This window comes from Aquarana catesbeiana, linkage group LG02 (assembly GCF_042186555.1).
Source record: "Aquarana catesbeiana isolate 2022-GZ linkage group LG02, ASM4218655v1, whole genome shotgun sequence".
Taxonomy (NCBI): Eukaryota; Metazoa; Chordata; class Amphibia; order Anura; family Ranidae; genus Aquarana; species Aquarana catesbeiana.
In genome coordinates, this window is record NC_133325.1 from 67,326,116 (window position 1) to 67,347,412 (window position 21,297).

At 46.1% G+C, this 21,297-nt stretch overlaps 1 protein-coding gene across 1 annotated transcript in view; it reads left to right on the plus strand.

The window, feature by feature from the left end:
* HEPHL1 (hephaestin like 1) overlaps positions 1-21,297 on the plus strand; it is a 132,982-nt gene that overhangs the window by 33,231 nt on the left and 78,454 nt on the right. The window contains exons 2-3 of the mRNA XM_073613013.1: positions 8,906-9,150; positions 20,671-20,883. Of these exons, the coding sequence (XP_073469114.1) occupies positions 8,906-9,150; positions 20,671-20,883 (458 nt within the window). The remainder of the gene's footprint in view (positions 1-8,905; positions 9,151-20,670; positions 20,884-21,297) is intronic.

Here is a 21,297-nt window from a genome sequence, read left to right on the forward strand (position 1 = left end):
TTGACTCCCGGGTGCTGTCGCCGCCATTCCTGGTAAGGGAACCCGGCAGTGAAACCTTTCGGCTTCACTGCGGGTTCCCAACTGTGCATGCACGAAGAGCGCTGCGCGTTCTAATTGGCCCGGCGGCGAGGGAAGGAGGAGGGGGGGGGCTGAACTTACGGAGATTGGGCCACAGCACATCTACTGGAAGTGGGGAGGGGAACCTGTCAAACCCCATGTTACCCCCCCCTCCCCCCTGAAAGGTGCCAGATGTGACACCGGGGAGCTTATAAGTGTAGCGCTGGTAGATTTGCAATCTACCGCATGTTAGGTAAATTTAGTAAATTGTGTGTTATGAAGGTTAAAAGTTCTCCTCTGTTCCAGCTTGGCTGACGTTGCGTGTGTTTCCGTGCTGACCGGTGGGTGTAGCTGTTACCACTGGTCAGGGTTGGAAAGGCAACGTGTTGAAGCGAATAGATGCTCCTCTGTCCCGGAGGCACGCTCGGTGGAGGTGGTCCTCCGAGTTGCATTCTGGGCGAGGGTATTTATGGGACAGACGCCATATTTTGGGGTTCGTTTTACAGCTACCTGCGATACAACGGCGCAGGGGTGGGTCCAGAGGCTTGTCTGGAGCCTACCACCGCGGCCGAGGAATGGTCCTGAGCTGTCGGTCCTGTGTGACGAAGCTGGACAGCCGAGGAGTTCCCAGGGGAGGACTCGTCTTGGAGAGATCATGCAGCGTGCTGGTCTATAGAGGGGCCTGGTGACTCGGCTGGAGGACGCATCCAAAAGTAACTATACAGCATAGTGTTGCCGGCTCGGCTTAAAGGTTCAAGCACTGTGACTGACTTTCACTATAGCAAATCTATACATCCTGTGGCAGAGGATCGTACGGATTTTATTCCCAAACAAGTCTGTGGCAGAGACTTTGATTTGTGCTGCATACTGGCTGCTAGACCGGTGAGAGAGGCCTATCCAGACGAGCAAAGATTGTGTCCCCATGAGGGAAGCGCATTCCAAACAGTATTTGAATTATGCCAGGACATTTTGTCAAGAGAACCCTTTCAGAGAATATTTGAGTTTCTTCTGCGAGTTTCCTTTCTACCCCTTTCCTGCTACTTCCTAAGTCGTTTGTTTAATAAAGCATTGAAAACGTACTCTAGTGCTGGTGCGTGTGTGGTCCAGAAGTAAACTCAACGGAACCCCTAGACCCGGTGCCGGTGAAACAGAGGGAAGCAAAGTGAAGGTAACAGACCCGCTTAAACCAGCAGCTCCACCGAGAGTTAGTGCTACATAAGCTTATAAGAAGTTCCACTTTTGGGTGAATCTCCTAACTCTAGTTAGAAGCCGGGTCTATGGGTAAAAGCCAGATGCTCATATATTAGTTTTTAATGTAGATAATGTGTTTATGGAGCATGAAAGGCCCGGAAAAGGTCATACATGTGTCAGGAGACAGAGTGGAGGCTCTGCTATAGCTTCCGGAAAAGGCGTCCCTCACTCCAAACAACCCCCTGGTGACTTGGCTGTACTGGGGAAGAATTTTCAGGGAAGAACTAGTCATTATAGCTTCTACAAAATTGTGTTGCTCGTAGTCATATCAGTGTTACTAAACCCCCAACAGTAAAATCAGTCTGTATATACAGTATAGCATGCTTGTTATACTCGCTGTGGAACCTAAGGGGTAAATCCTCTGCGTTGTTTAACCACTTCAGCCCCGGAAGGATTTACCCCCTTCCTGACCAGAGCACTTTTTGCAATTAGGCACTGTGCCGATTTAACTAACAATTGCGCGGTCATGCGACGTTGCACCCAAAATAAATTGACGTCCTTTTTTTCCCACAAATAGAGCTTTCTTTTGGTGGTATTTGATCGCCTCTGCGGTTTTTATTTTTTGCGCTATAAACAAAAAAAGAGCCCCAATTTTGAAAAAAAATGCAATATTTTTTACTGTTTGCTATAATAAATACCCCCAAAAAATATATAAAAAAACGAATTTCTTTCTCAGTTTAGGCCGATATGTATACTTCTTCTACATATTTTTGGTAAAAAAAATCACAATAAAAGTTTTTTTTGACTGTTTTTCACAAAAGTTATAGCAGCTACAAAAAAATAGGGGATAGATTTATGGCATTTTTATTATTATTTTTTTTTTTATTAGTAATGGCGGCCATCTGCGATTTTTATCGTGACTGCGACATTATGGCGGACACATCAGACACTTTTGAGACCATTGTCATTTATACAGCGATCAGTGCTATAAAAATGCACTGATTACTGTGTAAATGACACTGGCAGGAAAGGGGTTAAATACTAGGGGGGCGATCAAGGGGTTAAGTGTGTCCTAGGGAGGTGTTCTAACTGTGGGGGGGATGGGCTACCACTCACATGACAGCAATCACTGCTCCCGATCACAGGGAGCAGTAGATCTCTGTAATGTCACTAGGCAGAACGGGGAAATGCCTTGGGCATGGTCACGAAGCACACGGTGGGCGCGCGCCCACAATGCTGTGATTTAAAGGGGACGTGCCTGTACGCCCATTTGCACGTGCTATTGTGCCGACGTACATCGCCGTGCGCTGGCCAGCTAGTGGTTAAAAAGGCTGTTTGATCCTGTCTTCTCTGATCCTCCCTTGCTTCCACAGTCCCCATTGTATCTCCTGATAGAACAGAGGGTAGGGGACAAACTGCACATGCTCAGCTTGGTGTGTATTGCTAAAGAGTTTTTTTTCTTTCTCGAACATCACGGGACACAGAGCCACAGTAATTACTGATGGGTTATATAGGTATCACTGGTGATTGGACACTGGCACACCCTATCAGGAAGTTCAACCCCTTATATAATCCCTCCCCCTTGCAGGGATACCTCAGTTTTTTCGCCAGTGTCTTAGGTGATGGACGTGTAAAGATGTCCTGTGCTGAGCTCCAAAGGGAATATCCTAAGATCCTATACTGGGGCAAGCCAGGCGAACCGGATCCATTCAAAGTGTCTTTTCATGGCCGAATTGAATGGTACCCGGGCCTCGTGTCCGAAGAAACGAGGTTTTACCCGTAATGCTTCTCTTTTTAGAGAGCTGGACCCCGCAGATCAGAAAATGGCTTTAAACTTCCTAATTTCTGGCGAGGTGCTTTACGGTCCCAGAACTGTTGGATCCCCCTACTGATGGGGGCCCCAGTCTCTGACGTTTTTTTCAAACGGAGCCCACCGTGAGAGGTGAAGATTGGGTCTGTGTAAACAGCACCCTGCGGCTGGATAAGGTAAGAGGAGATTCCACAGAATTTTTGAGTTCTAGTGGCTTTTCTCCTTTAAGGTAAATGCATGCTATGCCTATTGTGACCACCGGGGGCTGCCAAGAGCACAAACCTACACATGCTGAATGTCTGTCTCAGGTGTTGTAATCGCTGTGTATGTCCCAGCGTATCAAGCAGGCTGCAAGCAGGTAAGGTGGATGGGGGGATTTCTCATGTTTGAATGTTCCCCCCAGGCTAGAGAGGGGCCACAGGGGTCTAGAAAGTGGTTATACCACCCGGGCTCTGTGGCCTAATGGCCACCATCTCTGAAGATAGCCGTTCAGGCAAATCTTGTTACCAGTCTCCCTCCTCCCCCCCCCCCATCCCCAGCCTTTTCTCCAGAGCATGACAGGAGAGTCGGCAGTGTGGGAAGCGCTCGTTTTTTTCAAAACTCGAGGGGGGGGGGGGGGCGGTAGAGGAGGGGGCGGGATGTCAGCACAGAGTGTTTAGACTCCCACTCAGGCCAGCTGCAGGCTATTAAAGGCACTCTGTACAGGTGCACTCAGCCTTCTGAGAGACACAGAGCTGACGGTCGCATGTAAGGTGGGACACAGGCATTCTCCTAGGCAGCATTTACTGAAGTAACACCAGACTGAGCATTGGGTAGCAAGGCTTTTAGCCAGACTACATCGCTCAGCGGACAGTGTTCATTTGTATACCTCACACCTTGTTGCTTTGCACTATGGGTAGAAGAGGTTCAAGCACCCCAGGAACCAGAGACACTAGGGGATCTCGTTCAGGTTCTGAGGGCCCCCTGTCGGCAGCATCCTTCCCCCCTAAAGATGGGCCAGGGACGGCTAGCCAGGGAGAGCCATTGGGGTCAGGGGCTACACCTGCTTCTGGCACTTCAGCCCCTGTATATATTACACAAGAGGTTTTTTCCTCAACCATTAATGGTCTAGAGGAAAGATTAATGGCCGTGATTACGTCTTCACTCAGTGGAAGAAAACGCACTAGGCTTTCCTCTGTTCCCCAAGACCCTCAGACAGAGGAGCTCTGGGATAAAGGAGATGAATCCCTTTCAGAGGATCGGGATGGGATGGATGATTCCTCTTCGGAGGATTCAGGTGGAGAGGGACCCTCTGCGACTTCCCAAGAGGAGAAAGTCTTAGTGCAGATCCTCACTGGATTGGTCCGCTCCACATTTAAGTTGCCCATATCTGAAACTGCTAAAGAATCCTCTTCTGCTTTGGGGTCACTGAAACCTTTCCAAGCAGCACATGCTTTTCCTGTTCATACTTTACTTGAAAAGCTTATTTATTCTGAGTGGGATCACCCAGACAAACGTTTTTTTCCGCCGAGAAAGTTTTCAACACTTTATCCGATGGAAGAAAAGTTTATTAAAATGTGGGGAATTCCGGCTATTGATGCCGCCATTTCCTCAATATATAATAGCCTGACTTGTCCTGTAGACAATGTTCAGATGCTCAGGGATCCTGTAGATAAAAGGATGGAATCCCTATTGAAGGATGTTTTCTCCTTAGCAGGATCAGTGGCCCAACCTGCAATAGCAGCGATTGGAGTCTGTCAATACTTAAGAGACCATGTTAAGCAGGTCATCAAAGTATTACCTGAACAGCAGGCCCAGGGGTTTGCTAACCTTCCAGCGGCCTTATGCTTTGTGGTTGACGCCATTAGAGATTCTATCGTGCAAACCTCCCGTCTTTCACTGGGGTTGGTGCATATACGTAGAATCCTATGGTTGAAAAATTGGTCAGCCGAAGCACCATGTAAGAAGCTACTGGCTGGGTTTCCATTTCGTGGTGCAAGGTTGTTTGGAGAGGACTTGGATAACTATATCAAGAGAATCTCTTGTGGGAAAAGCACTCTCTTACCTGTCAAGAAGAAGAGTAAGCGTCCCTCTTTCAAACGGACTCTTTCCCCAGCGCCGGGGGCTTCAGCCTCCAGGCAGTCTCGACGGCCGCCTCCATCGGGGTCCAGAGACAAGAGTCAACCCCAGGGACAAAAAAAGTCCTGGGGAAAGAAGCCTACTAGGCAAAACACTAAGACCTCTGCATGAGGGGGCGCCCCTGCTCACTCGAGTGGGGGGAAGACTGCGACAATTCTCAGAGCTCTGGCAGGAGGACTTCCAGGACAGATGGGTAGTCTCCACGGTAACCTTAGGGTACAAGCTGGAGTTTCAGGAATTCCCTTCTCCTCGGTTCCTCAGATCAAATGTTCCCAGAGACCCAGAGAAGAAGCAGTCGCTCCTTCTAGCGTTAGAGCGACTTTTGTCGCAGGAGGTCATTATGATAGTTCCCGCAAAGGACCAGGGATTGGGCTTCTATTCCAACCTTTTTACGGTCCAAAAGCCAAATGGGGATGTCAGGCCCATTTTGGACTTAAGGGATCTGAACCGATTCCTAAGGATTCAATCCTTCCGCATGGAATCAATTCGAACAGTAGTTCCCACCCTGCAGGGAGGAGAATTTCTGGCATCAATAGACATCAGAGATGCATATCTGCATGTGCCCATTTTTCCTGCTCATCAGAAGTTTCTGCGCTTCGAGGTAGGAGGGCGCCATTTCCAGTTTATGGCTCTGCCCTTTGGGATAGCCACTGCACCTCGAGTGTTCACAAAGATCTTGGCTCCTCCTCTGGCCAGATTAAGGGCTCAAGGTATAGCTGTCATAGCATACCTAGACGACCTGCTCTTGATAGACCGGTCGGTAGCCTCTTTGAATGGAAACTTGAGGACCACGGTCAGGTATCTAGAACACCTGGGTTGGATCCTCAACTTAGAAAAGTCTTTCCTAAAACCAGTAAGAAGACTGGAATATTTAGGTCTGATTATACATACAAGCCAGGAGAAAATATTTCTACCCCAGGCAAAGATCACTGCTTTGAGAGAGCTGATTCTGACAGTAAGGACCAAGAAGGGTCCCTCAGTCTGCCTTTGTATGAGGCTACTAGGGAAGATGGTGTCTTCATTCGAAGCAGTTCCCTATGCTCAGTTTCACTCAAGAATGCTGCAACACAGTATTCTGTCGACCTGGAACAAGAAGGTTCAGGCATTAGACTTTCCGATGCACCTGTCGCATGCGGTGCGTCAGAGCCTCAATTGGTGGCTCATACCCGAAAACCTGCAGAAGGGGAAATCCTTTCTACCGGTTACCTGGACGGTGGTAACAACAGATGCCAGTCTGTCAGGTTGGGGAGCAGTTCTGGAACAGGCTGCGGTCCAAGGGGTATGGTCCAAGACAGAGAGGACCTTACCCATCAACATTCTGGAGATCCGGGCGATACATCTAGCTCTAAAAGCCTGGACTATCAGGCTACAGGGTTGTCCGGTCAGGATCCAGTCCGACAATGCCACAGCAGTGGCTTATGTCAATCATCAGGGAGTCACCCGGAGCCGAGCTGCTCAAAAAGAGGTGAACCAGATCTTAGTCTGGGCAGAGATGCATGTGCCATGCATATCGGCAGTTTTCATCCCGGGAATAGAGAATTGGCAGGCGGACTATCTAAGTCGCCAGCAGTTACTTCCAGGGGAATGGTCTCTGCATCCCGACGTCTTTTGGGCCATATGCCAAAGATGGGGGGTTCCAGATGTAGATCTCTTTGCATCCCGATTCAACAAAGATAGACAGATTTGTGGCAAGGACAAAAGATCCTCTTGCATGCGGGACGGATGCGTTGGTGATTCCGTGGCATCGGTTCTCACTGATTTACGCATTCCCGCCTATTCTGCTACTACCACGACTCCTTCGCAGGATCAGGCAGGAAAGGAAGTCGGTACTTCTGGTGGCCCCCGCTTGGCCCAGAAGGACTTGGTATGCAGAAATAGTAAGGATGACAGTGGGTTCCCCGTGGACCCTACCGGTACGCCCAGACCTGTTATCTCAAGGTCCAGTGTTCCATCCTGCCTTACAAACGATAAATTTGACGGTTTGGCTATTGAGACCCACGTTCTGAAGAGTCGTGGGCTCTCAGGTCCTGTCATATCTACCTTGATTAATGCAAGGAAGCCAGCTTCCAGGATGATTTATCATAGAGTCTGGAAAGCTTATATAACCTGGTGTGAATCCAGAGGTTGGCATCCCAGGAAATATGTCATAGGTAGAATCCTTGATTTTCTACAGATGGGATTAGAGATGAAGCTGGCCTTGAATACCATCAAGGGCCAGGTCTCTGCTTTATCAGTATTATTTCAGCGGCCACTTGCTTCGCATTCTTTGGTCCGAAACTTTATGCAGGGGGTGATGCGTCTTAATCCTCCGGTTAAAGCGCCCCTAAACCCCTGGGACTTGAATTTGGTCCTGGCTGTGTTACAGAAACGGCCTTTTGAACCAATAAGTCAGATTCCTTTGGTCTTGTTGACAAGGAAATTAATTTTTCTGGTGGCCATCTCTTCTGCTAGAAGAGTATCAGAATTAGCAGCCCTTTCCTGTAAGGAGCCTTATTTGATTATACACAAGGATAGAGTGGTACTACGCCCTCATCCTAGTTTTTTACCGAAGGTGGTTTCTGATTTTCATTTAAACCAAGACATTGTTCTACCTTCCATTTTTCCAGATCCCTGTTCTCCGGAAGAGAGATCTCTACATTCGTTGGATGTAGTAAGAGCAGTTAAGGCCTATCTAGGGGCAACTACTCAGATCCGCAAGACGGATGTTTTGTTTGTGCTGCCAGAGGGTCCCAATAGAGGACAGGCAGCGTCAAAAGCTACCATTTCTAAATGGATTCGACAGTTGATCATTCAAGCTTACGGTTTGAAACAGAAGATTCCTCCGTTTCAGATCAGGGCACATTCCACAAGGGCTATTGGTGCTTCTTGGGCAGTGCATCACCGGGCCTCTATGGCTCAAATCTGCAAGGCCGCAACCTGGTCTTCAGTTCATACATTCACCAGATTCTATCAGGTGGATGTGAGAAGGCATGAGGATATCGCCTTTGGGCGTAGTGTGCTGCAGGCAGCGGTACAGGGTCCTCAGGTCTGAATCCACCCTACTTGGTCGTGGTTCCCCCCCCTCAGGTAGCATTGCTCTGGGACATCCCATCAGTAATTACTGTGGCTCTGTGTCCCGTGATGTTCGAGAAAGAAAATAGGATTTTTTAAAACAGCTTACCTGTAAAATCCTTTTCTTTCGAAGGACATCACGGGACACAGAGGTCCCACCCCTCTTCTAATACACTATATTGCTTGGCTACAAAACTGAGGTATCCCTGCAAGGGGGAGGGATTATATAAGGGGTTGAACTTCCTGATAGGGTGTGCCAGTGTCCAATCACCAGTGATACCTATATAACCCATCAGTAATTACTGTGGCTCTGTGTCCCGTGATGTCCTTCGAAAGAAAAGGATTTTACAGGTAAGCTGTTTTAAAAAATCCTATTTTTTCTTGGGAGAGTGCATGTGATTGGCACAGGGCCAGTCAGCACTGTCCAGACAGAGGGTCAGGGGTCATGCGGCCTCGTAGGACAGTCAGAGCAGAATGAAAACTCCTCCTACAAGCTTTAACCAGACACTGATAGAAGTCACAAGACTGCTATATCCTGCTGATGAGAAAAGGTATTTAGCAGTTTCTATTTACTAAAATAATTGCATTTCCATGTTTTGTGTACTGGGGGAGACCAGATATAGTGAATGCAGAGTCCTGGGTTTGGTAACACTTTAATTTCTTACTTTTTCTCACCAGGCATGCATCTGTATTTCTGGAACCGGGTCCAAACAGAATAGGACGAGTCTATAAGAAGGCCATCTACAGACAATACACCAACTCGGATTATACAGAAGAAGTCAGTAAGCCAGCCTGGCTGGGGTTCCTGGGTCCCATCATAAAGGCCGAGGTTGAAGACACCATCATTGTTCATTTGAAGAATTTTGCTTCCCGGCCATACACGTTACACCCACACGGGGTCTTCTATAAGAAGGATTCAGAGGGTAAGTGTCTTCACATTGCCTCCTAATGTGTAATTATGTGTTCAAAGTTTGCAGGGCTAAAGCTGAACTCCAAGGTAGGTATAAAAGACACAAACGAATATATTCATTAATAAATAATTCATTTTTGTTCCAATTGCGACTAAATTAAGTACCTGAATTTTACCTGGCATCAGTCTCTTCCAATCCCCTGTACAGCAGATCTCAGGCTGGGAGATGGAGGGGCAGGACTGGCAGTCAGGTGTGTTGCATGCAAATATGCTGACAAGGAACAAGCTGACAAGAAGAGAAAGCAGAGTGAACATAGAGAAGATCTCATGATTCTCCCACTTCTTCTAGTCAAATATTAGACTAGGGATGTACTTTGTGCTGTGTTCTGTATACCAGGGTTATGTATAACTAAGGACAGATGCTATGACAGACGAGGCCCCTTGCACTCTGGAGCGTCTAGCTACACCTCACCGCATTTTAACTGCACTGGAGTTTAGATCTGCAGTGGGTGTCAATATTAACTTAAAGCGGAGTTCTGCTTAAAAAAAAAAAAAAAAAATTAAAAGTCAGCAGCTACAAGCTACAAATACTGCAGCTGCTGACTTTTAATAATCGGACACTTACCTGTCCCAGGGTCCAGAGATGCGGGTGCACGAAGCCTCGCTTGTCTCCCCCTCCTCTCTGTGGCGCCGGCATTGTAACTGTGGGTGCCCGGCTGTGGCTTCACAGCCAGGCACCCACTGCACATGCGTGAGCTGCGCCGCGACTGGCCAGGCAATCATCTGGGACCTGTGCAATGTCCCAGATGATTGCGGAGAGGGAGGGAGTGGGGAAAGGTGATCTCCCTTCTGGTGCCGCGGTGCACCGGGAGGAAGTGGGAGCTGGAACCCTCTGAAAAGAGGGTACCCGCCCCCTCCCAAAAAAAGGACATGCCAAATGTGGCATGTAAGGGGGGTCACCTCCCTTAAAGCGGAAGTTCCAATTTTGGGTGGAACTCTGCTTTATGACCCTCTAAACTCAGGTCGCAATCGCAGTTTGTTTGCTTACAGTGGATCTCATGATACAGAGCTACCATGCAATCTGGTTGCAGTGAGTTTCCAAAAGTAGTGTATGCGCTACTTTCAGTGCGATCTCAGTCCATTTAAAATGAATGGACTGAAATCGCACTGCACAGAACTGCATGTGCACCTCACAGGAGTGCATAGAATATTCCTGTGCGATTCCCAGTGTAAACGGCTATAACGGATGAATATGCAGAACACAAGTCTTGTGCATTCAAGGCATTCAACTGATGAATAAATTAGTTTGGATATGTATTATAGCAGAAAGTAAAAAAAAATTTTTTTTTTCAAAATTGTCGCTCTTTTTTTTATTTATAGCGCAAAATAAAAACCGCAGAGGTGATCAAATACCACCAAAAGAAAGCTCTATTTGTGGGGAAAAAAAAGACGTCAATTTTGTTTGGGTACAGCGTCACACGACCACGCAATTGTCAGTTAAAGCGACGCAGTGCCGTATCGCAAAAAATGCTTTGGTCATTAAGGGGGTAAAACCTTCCGGGGCTGAAGTGGTTAAATAACAAACATGTTATACTTACCTGCTCTGTTGTAGAGATTTTGCACAGAGCAGCTCAGATCCTCCTCTTCTCTGGTCCATCGCCGGTGCTCCTGGCCCCTCCTTCCTGCTGAGTGCCCCCACAGCAAGCAGCTTGCTATGGGGGCACCCGAGCCGAGCCGCTGCTCTGTGTGTCCATTCAGACACAGAGCTGTCGCTTGGACCTGCCCCCTCTCTCTCCTCATTGGCTCACTGACTCTGATTGACAACAGCGGGCACCAACGGTGCGCGCTGCTGCTTCTCAGCCAATCAGGAGGGAGAGTCCCGGACAGCCGAGGCTTTCATGCAGCATCGCTGGATAGAGATGGGGCTCAGGTAAGTTTTAGGGTGGCTGCTGCACACAGAAGGCTTTTTATCTTAATGCCTAGAATGCATTAAGATAAAAAACACCTGCCTTTAGAACCACTTAAAGTTTTAAAGAAGGACTAAACTGCAAACAAATTTTGACCCCTCTTCCCAGAAGCCTTTGCCATAATGTGCAAGTATGTACAGCATATATGCAGATTATGGCAGTCTTAGCATGAAAAACATCCCCCCCTCCAACAATGCCTTATCCACACTCACCCTCGTCACTCCATCGCCGCTTTCATCTTCTCCCTGTTTCCTTCTGTGCTCGGAGTCTTTGGCCGTTATGATTGGCTGGGGTGGGATGAGGCGTTTCAAACTATATAGTAGCAATAGTTATGTTGTCCCAGCACTCAAGACAAGTTATGACCATAAACTGAGCTATACATGCATGGCTCTGTGTATAGTTGGAAAACAAATGCTAGTAGGCAGAGAGAAGCATTTATGGCATTCTGTATAAGGCCTCACGCACACTGGACATTTTGCCAACTCTCCTAGATGCCTTTCCTCCTGCCAGTGGTGTTTTGGCAGAAAAAAAAATGCTTCACGTTTTGTAAATGCGTTTAGTTGCGTCAAGCGCTTGGGTCCTAATTCATTAAAATGAATTTAATGTTCACGCACTAACGTTCAATGCGTTAACAAGCGTTTACATGCATCAAGCGTTTTTTTCCGCCGAAATGCGATTGTTCCTGGACACACTGGCAAGTGTTTTTTCTGCCTCTAAACCACTCTAATTGCCTATCTGCAGATGGACACATACACTACCATGCAGGGGCGTTTATAGGCAGAAGAAAAAATGCCAGACACCCCTAAGAACAGAGTCAATTCTTCCAGTATGCATGAGGACTAAGAAGCTACCTGTCAGCATTTTTTTAAATTTAATTAAAAGTGACCCTATCGACACAGGGTCACTTTTTATGTTAAAGTGTTACTAAACCCAGGACCCTGCATTCACTATATCTGGTCTCCCACAGTACACAGAACATGGAAATGAAAATTATTTTAGTAAATATATAAATGGCTAAATACCTTTTTCTCATCAGCAGTTTTGTGACTTCTATCAGTCTCTAGTTAAAGCTTGTAGGAGGAGTTTTTATTCTCCCCTGATTGTCCTGTGAGGCTGTAGGACCCCTGACCCTCTGTCTGGACAGTGCTGATTGGCCCTGTGCCAATCACATGCACCCTCCCAAGAAAAAAAAAACTCTCTAGCAATACACACCAAACTAAGCATGTACAGCTTGTCCCCAAGGCTTTGTTCTATCAGCAGATAGATTGGGGACAGTGGAAAAAGGGGAGAATCAGAGAAGACAGGATCTAACAGGCTTTTTACACAATGCAGAGGATTAACACCTTAGGTTTCACAGTGAGTACAACAAGCATGCTTTGCTGCATGTACTTTTTACTGTTGTGGGTTTAGTAACACTTTAAAGTGGTTGTATAGGTTTATTTTTTTCTTAAAATAACTAACATGTTATACTTACCTGCTCTGTGCAAGGGTTTTGCACAGAGCGGCCCAATCCTCCTTTTCTGGGGTTACCATTATCATTGAAAGTGAAAGTAAAAGAAAATTCCAAATTTTGGGTTGTCCCCAGAAAAGTAATAGAGGGAAAAACTTCCAACGGGGACACTAGTTTGGGTGGCCTGGGGGTCCCCAAGGATTTATCTCGCTTCCTTTTTGGCTATGGGACTGGAAGTGAAGAGAAATCTCAGCAATGGGAAACGAAATGGAACAGATGGCGAAAACAAATCTGACAGGGGTTATAACCTCTCTTTGCTCTATCCAAAATGAGAAAAAAAGATTTGCCTATAGTTCTACTTTAACTCTGAGATCTCTGATTATATGTAGCAACCCCAGTGTTACTAGGTGAGGTGTATTTAGTTTGGCTCCCCTGTAGACAGAGAAGCAGGGGTTAATTGGTGTTTTGGTTGTGCAGGGCTTCAAGGGTTGTGGCACTGTTTTCTGGAACTTGGTGGATAGTTCTAGAATCTAGTGGGTGGAGAGACAGATACTGTAGCCTAAATATTTATGGAGTTCCCACCAATCCCTGGGAAGGTGATGTCCAGAAGGTGGTGGAGCAACCCATAAAAACTCAGGAGCATGCCATTCTGGGAGAGCAAAGTCCAGGATATAGTTGTCTAGAGGGGATCCCTGTGCTGGGGGCCTTGCCCCTGGGGCAGAAGGGAGACCATGAGAGAAAGAGAGAGAGATGAAGATGGAGAAGCTGGAACCCTCACACCCTTAACCAATCCAGCCTCAGCTAGGCTCAGCTGAAGACTTCCTGAAATCCAGACCAGTCTGTGCAGCAGCCACTTGGATCCCAGGAGCCTCAAAAATTGACTGTGTGAGTACCTTCCATTTCAACATACCCCAAGGTTATTGAGGAGACAATTAGGCGCAATACTTTACAAAGGAACAGCTTAGAACCAACACAAAGCAGCATGAAGCGCCCCAATATCTCTAACTTGGCTTAGTAGCAGCCAGGTGCTTTGTTATTTCCGCCAGGAGCTGCACCTGCAACTTCAGTTTTGCACCATCACTCCCACAGGTGGGCAGTGCAGTTGGAATCAATTCATAGCAGCCAGAGACATTAGCAAGTCCGCAAGTGTTTATTATTATTATTATTATTATTATGCAGGATTTATATAGTGCCAACAGTTTACGCAGCACTTTACAATATAAAAAGGAGACAATACACTTATAATACAATAAAATACAAGGGGATTAAGAGGGTCCTGCTCAGAAGAGCTTACAATCTAATAGGGTGGGGCAGGTGGTACAAAAGGTTGTAACTGTGGGGAATGAGCTGATTGAAGTGGTAGGAGATTAGTTGGAGACATGATAGGCTTTCCTGAAGAGATGAGTTTTCAGGGATCACCTGAAGGTAGCAAGAGTAGGGGATAGCCGGACAGGTAGAGGTAGCGAGTTTCAGAGGATGGGAGAGGCTCTGGAGAAATCCTGGAGATGAGCATGGGAGGAGGAGACGAGAGAGCTTGAGAGTAGGAGGTCTTGAGAAGAGCGGAGAGGACGATTTGGGTGATATTTGGAGACAAGATTGGTGATGTAGCTCGGGGCAGAGTTGTGAATGGCTTCGTATGTTGTGGTTAGTATTTTGAATTTAATTCGCTGGGTGATTGGGAGCCAGTGTAGGGATTGGAGGAGAGGGTTGGTGGTCAGTGTAGGGATTGGAGGAGAGGGTTGGCAGATATTGAGCAGTTGGTAAGATGGATAAGTCTGGTAGCAACATTCATGATAGACTGAAGAGGGGATAGCCTATGGAGAGGCAGGCCAATGAGAAGGGAGTTGCAATAGTCAATAGTTAATCTAAAATTCTGCATTTCTGGGCATCCCAAGCATCCCTATTCCCTATCCAAATTCACCCCTTAAATAAACTAACCAAAACCCTATTCCCTGGACTGATTATTGAGTCTTTGAAGCGAGTGTGAAAATTTCTGTTCCCTGGCTATGTTTGTGTGTGTGTAGGGGAGGGAGACTCAAAAATCCCGTGGCCCTTTCGGGGTAGTGCTACGATTTTACATTTCTAAAGAGGAGAACAAGGGGATTTAATGAAGGGTGGCAGCCACTATGTTATACCTAGGTATGGCTTGGCTTTACATAAATACCCTATATTGTCAAAAGTATTAGGACGCATGCCTTTACACGTAGATGAACTTTAATGGCATCCCAGTTTTAGTCCATTGGGTTCAATATTGAATTGGCCCACCTTTTGCAACTATAATGCCGCGTACACACGGTCAGACTTTTCGGCTACAAAAGTCCGACAGCCTGTCTGACAGACTTTTGACGGACTTTTGTCAGACTTTTGGCGGACTTTTGGCGGACTTGCGGCAGACTTTCTTACGAACGGACTTGCCTACATACGATCACACAAAAGTCCGACGGATTCGTACGTGATGACGTTCACCGGACTAAAATAAGGAAGTTCATAGCCAGTAGCCAATAGCTGCCCTAGCGCGGGTTTTTGTCCGTCGGACTAGCACACAGACGAGCGGATTTCTGGGTCCGGCGTAGTTACGACGTAAAGATTTGAAGCATGTTTCAAATCTAAAGTCCGTCAGATTTGAGGCTGGAAAAGTCTGCTGAAAGTCCGCTGAAAGTCTGGGGAAGCCCACACACAATCGGATTGTCAGCCAGCTTTAGTCCGTCGGCGTCCGTCGGACTTTTGTAGACAAAAAGTCCGACCCTGTGTACGCGGCATAACAGCTTCAACTCTTCTGGGAAGGCTGTCCACAAGGTTAGAGCGGAGACTGCAAGCCAGGCCTTCTTGTCCAACATCAGTGCCTGACCTTGCAAATGCAGAGTCATTCACATAGACACAGAGCTCTGAGGTAAATAGCGTTGATTGGCTAGTGAAACATGTCAGCGTGACATCAGCACGTCGGCTGGGGGATTGCCTGTTTGCTGCACATGTGAAGCAGGAGGATGGAGAAGGAACGACAGCTTGTAATCCAATGACTGGAACCAAAAAACCTGCATGAACGGCACTTTATACACAGTGGAAAACCTAAAGGCATCACGATATCGGCTCACCTTGAGCATGTGTTAATCCGGACTGATGGGTAGAGGTACAGTGAAACGACCGGGATGTATGACATGGTGAGAGTGTCTTGAACTAAGTCTATTTACACAGCTGTGTTTGTTCCTGTCCCCGGTTTTCAGCCTCCCCATCTGATACCCTTTGGAGATGTATCCACACTGTTAAAGTGACTCAATGCCTAAGCCTGCTCCTCTTGGTTATCTCAGCTTCAATAGAATTACTTCCCTTCTTCACCAGGTGTAATCTGTCTAGTTATTCAAAATCCAAAGGGACTGATCATAATCCATTTGTGGACACCAATGACAATACCCTGTGTGTTTTTTGAGTACATGGCAGCTAAGAACTCACCAATTCACCTAACACCACCCACATCTATACGGGTTTTTTGACTCACTATTTTTAGTCTACAACCAAGTTGCTCCGTAACTGCATCGGTATTATAATTTTTGGCTTCTGAGAACTGAGCTTTATACCACTATATAAGTCTGCAATTACAAGTGCTAATGTTTGACTAAAGTGATTGTTTCAATTTGGGTACTGTGAATGTGGGTGTGAATGGTACGGGCAGCTGCGATTCCCTTTCTTTTTAACATATGACAACGTTGTCCTATTTTTAAACTACCTGTGTGGTAAACTGTTAGTCCCCTCTTTTTCATTCATTTGTGTGTGTTTTTTTAATATAATAAAACTTTTTTGAATCAATCACTGTGTCCTAGAAGTGGTCCTCTTGGGAGAACTATATTCTCCCACAAAGTTGGGAGCCTGAAATTGTCCAAAATGTCTTGGTATGCTGACACCTAAATAATTCCCTTCACTGGAACTCAGGGGCCAAGCCCAACCCCTGAAAAACAACCTCACGCCATAATCCCCCCTCCACCAAATGATTTGGACCAGTGCACAAAGCAAGGTCCATAAAGACATGGATGAGCGAGTTTGGGTAGAGGAACTTGACTGGTCCTGACCTCAACCCTATAGAACAGGATGAATTAGAAGAAAGACTGCGAGCCAGGTCTTCTTGTCCACATCAGCGCCTGACCTCGCAAATGCGCTTCTGGAAGAATAGTCAAACATTCCCATAGACACTCCTAAACCTCGTGGACAACCTTCCCAGAAGTGTTGAAGCTGTTATAGCTGCAAAGGGTGGGCCAACGCAATATTGAACCCTACGGACTAAGACTGGGATGCCATTAAAGTTCATGTGCGTGTAAAGGCAGGCGTCCCAATACTTTTGACCATATGGTGTATATGTGAGTGTGTACTGTAGTAATATTTTTACAAATGGTAATCTTTTATGATGTATATTTATGTATTTCATATTACAGTATAATCTTATCCGATTTAATGCAACAGATTTGTGCACCGAGATAACCCAGTAATGTAGGAGTGAGTGAAGAATTGCAAAAAGTTGCTAATATGAAGATTGTTGATTACAGGAGTTAACCAGAATGTCGAGAAGTTCATAAATATAATACATCATATAGTAAAAATGTTTACAAGAAGAGTTTAAAGCTTGTGATCCTAAGTCATGAGGCAATACATAAGAAATAACTTATGGAACTTCCTTATAAATGAACAGAGTTCGCTCTTCATGGTTGGCATAAAGTGAACTTGACATTAACTTAGGTTAACCATGCAGGGATAGATTTCTCTCATTCGGCTCTGGCGGCTATTATTTTCTTAAAGCTGGCACCCATAGCTCCCAGAAAGCCCAAACACTGCCTGCATCTGACTGGAGGCAGTTACTCTTTGGTCATCGATTTTCATCCTGGTGGAAAAATCTACTTTTTTTTCATGCAGGGTTGTGCCTACCGGACCACCTGTTGTTTGAATTTTGAGCTGTGTATAGCGGGCTTCAGTCTTGCAAATTAACTTTGAACCCCTTTTACATGGGCAGAGCGATCAGATTGGCCTGTTTGGTTTTTCAAACGGATTTGATTAAAACTTCCATGTCAGTCAATGGCCAGGCCGATGTAAATGTACTTTTGTCCGGTCACATCCAATATCTCCGTCGTGTCCATCCAGGTTAACGTGATGGATCGTTGCTCATTTGGTATAAATGGATGCGGGTCTGTTTTTATCCAGTCGCTCATAGATCCAACATAGGTCCCCATTTGTAGATGCAGAGAAAAACTGTGTAGCACTTTCCCTCAGAGGAACTGCGGGATGCATTGCGTTGTCTGTTCTTGTGCAACAACTCTGCAAACATCTTTGTCAATTCTGACACACCTGGCTGGGTAGAAGTACAAAGACCTATACATGCGCAAGATAAATATATCCTGCACACAGCTATGGAACCAGGAAATGGACACCAGACTGATTAGAAGCTATGCAAGAATGAATCAGTCAGTGAAGGAAAGGGTTATGACTCTAAACAAAGTAGCAGTTATTAGCATTGGGTTATATTGGCCCACAATAAACCATTATACCATAAGAGTACATCAAGCAGAGACTCATATCTGCAATAAACAGTTTCAAGGATGATAAACAACTGCAAGACAGTTTTCCTGCCTGATAGCAATCAGTGAACGTCCCAAAGTGCACTTTGTGTGTAACCTACAAAGGGTGTCTCTGGCTATAGTAAAAAAAGCTTGGTGGATGATCACCATGAAAGCAGTCAGTAGTTAATTGGCTCTTTGCTGTCAACCTTCTGCTGGCTCTGTGTTGGGGTCCAGCCTTTATGGTGGTGCACTTAAGTACTGTCCCTTTAAGGATTCTGAATACTGTGGCTTAGTGTTCCCTATTGAAAGTTAGTCTCCCTCTGCTACCAGCGGTAGTGTGAAACCAACAAGAAAATCCTCACCAGTCCTGTGTGCTCAGCAGACTCCGGTTCAGAGGTTGGGCAACCAGGAACTGCTCCGGAACTGCCCTCAGTGCTAGTCTCCTCTCTGTGACTTTGGCTCCTACCTGTCTTAGCTACGGTCTCCGGGCCAAAGATGATGCTCTTCTGCTGACTGCACATAGCTAAGCAGAGATGTGAAGAGCCCTGGTCCCCTTGCAGAAAGAGTAAGTTCTTCCTTTCGCAATCCAGGAAAACTACATCCCGCTCCTACCCTTCTATGTCTATTGGAAGTTGTAGTCTTTCAGCTTATTCCCTGCCATTGCCGAGTTCTTGTAGTGACCTACTGCACAGTGGAAAATATTCAACTATGACCTGATTTCAGCCCTTCCACATTGGAGACTTCACAGTTTAGTTTTCCTTAAAATGGAACTTCACCCAAAAGGGGAAGTTCTGCTTTATATCCTCCTCTCCCTTCCTCTTCCACATTTGGTATATTATATTTTTTGAGGGAAACAGGTACCACGTTTTGACAGGTACCCGCTCCCACTTGACCCTCCCCCCCCCTTTGCTTTCTGGGACACATCACAGGTCTTAGAAAGCTGCGGGACCATTCACAAACTGCAGTGTGAATTGGGCATGTGCAATGGGAAGCTGGCTGTGAAGCTGCAAGGAGTCAAAGCCGGCTTCCCACAGTAAACATGCTGTCGCTGGGGACCCAAAGACTGGCGAAGAACCAGCCCAGATGAGGACCGTGTTGAATCCCTGGACAGGTAAGTGTCCTTTTATTTTTTTCTTTCTAGGGTGAAGATCCTCTTTAACGTACCTTAACATCCTCTGTAATGGGCCCCACCACCTATCCCAGGTCCCAAAACAGCTGCTATGGCTATTGTTATGTCTCTGGCCTCAGCCCTTATCAGCCCCAGAAATTCCGATCGTGTGTACACAAATCCATCACACAAAGTGCCACGCATGCTCAGAATAAATAAAGAGATGAAAGCTATTGGCTACTGCCCGTTTATAGTCCCGACGTATGTGTTTTACGTCACCGCGTTCAGAACGATCGGATTTTCCGACAACTTTGTGTGACCGTGTGTATGCAAGACAAGTTTAAGCCAACACCTGTTGGAAAAAATCCATGGATTTTGTTGTCGGAATGTCCGATCAATGTCCGACCGTGTGTACAGGGCATTAGACTAGCCATACATTGGTCAAAATTTGGCCAGATCAGTAAGGACCGGCTGGATTTAAATCAGTATGTGGCTATCCCTGCTTGATAGAAGTCAATCCTTTGACATGCTGTATTTCTGTTGAAAGGCCATGCTGGTATGCTTTTGCTGATCAGCGGCTGCCTGTACAGTACACAATGGTCATATGTACATTAGATAACCTAGAGCTGCTTTCAGAGGCGTAAAAAAAAAACAGAAACGCCAAATGCCTCTAACAGCGGCATTTTTTCTCCTGCTCGTGTGCATGAGGCCTAAAGTGTATCCATAGGAAGAAAGCTTTTTTGTAGTTTTGGATGCCGTGGGAAGGGTTAAAGTGGTTGTAAAGGATTTTTTTTTTTAAATAACAAATATGTCTATACTTACCTACTCTGTGCAATAGAATTGCAGAGCGGCCTCCTTTTCTCAGGTCCCCCACCAGCACTCCTGTTCCTCCTCTCTTGCTGTTGCCCCCAATAGGAAGCCAATTCCCATGGGAGCACTTGTGCAGCCTCTCTACCAAGCCCCGTTCCCTCGTCACTGGAGTTGATTGGCAGGAGCAGTAGCCAATAGCTCCCGCTGCTATCGATCTGCCCAGGGAGGAGGGACAAAGCCAGGAGAGCCGTAGCTCTCATGCACAGCACTGGATTGTGATGGGGTTCAGGTAAGTATAAGGGGGGAGTGAGGGCGCAGGTTTGTGATATAGAAGGTTTTTTACCTTAATGCATTCTTTACCTTAATGCTTAAAATGCATTAAGGCTAAAAAAAAAAAAACCTTGAGGGTTTAGAACGACTTTAAGTTGGCCATGCACTCTGGAAATTTCGGCCAGTTCCTGATGAAGCAGATGAAATTCCCTACTTGAGTGGTCCTGTTGGCCCCCTCCTGCCCTGACGTCCTTCATGTGAAAAAAGTCAAACAATTCCTAGTCTACCAAAAGCTAAAACAAAGTTTTAGCTTCTAGATATACTTTATGATAATGATGTAAGATTATTTTATAAACTGTAACTACTTTTGTGAATATGTGTTCTATTTTAGGTGCCTTTTACCCAGACAAAACCCAAAAATCCGATAAACTTGATGATGCAGTCCCTCCTGGTGGACAGTACACGTACACCTGGATTGCTGATCCGAAGCATGCACCCACCAGTGGAGACCCCAACTGTCTGACATGGATCTACCATTCCCACACCGATGCCCCCAGAGATATTGCAAGTGGATTAATCGGGGCACTGCTCACCTGCAAAAAAGGTAACTGTAGTTTAACTAGATTTAAAATGGGGGTTTTATACTCCCTAAATATTTATGCAATGATAAGTGTACTTTTCATCTATTTTTGCATCTCAGTGTGACTACCTCCAGCCTTTTTACAGCCACATCCTGTCTATCTAGAAGTGTTCCAGTGACATCTAATTGTAATGGGGCGGGTACTGTGATTGTGACAACAGTAGACCATACCGGCACAGTGTGCAGCTGTAATCTCTGTTGGGAATGAGAGTAAAACCCTGACAACATAGGAGAACAATTAGGAGAGAGTTGTCACCCTATAAAGGGAAGCTCTTGAAAAGGGACCTTCATGGCTGGATCCCCATGCAATATTTAAATGAAAGGTGCAGAGTTAAAAAAAAAAGATGAACGGAAAAACATTGTACGCCTTAGCTGTTG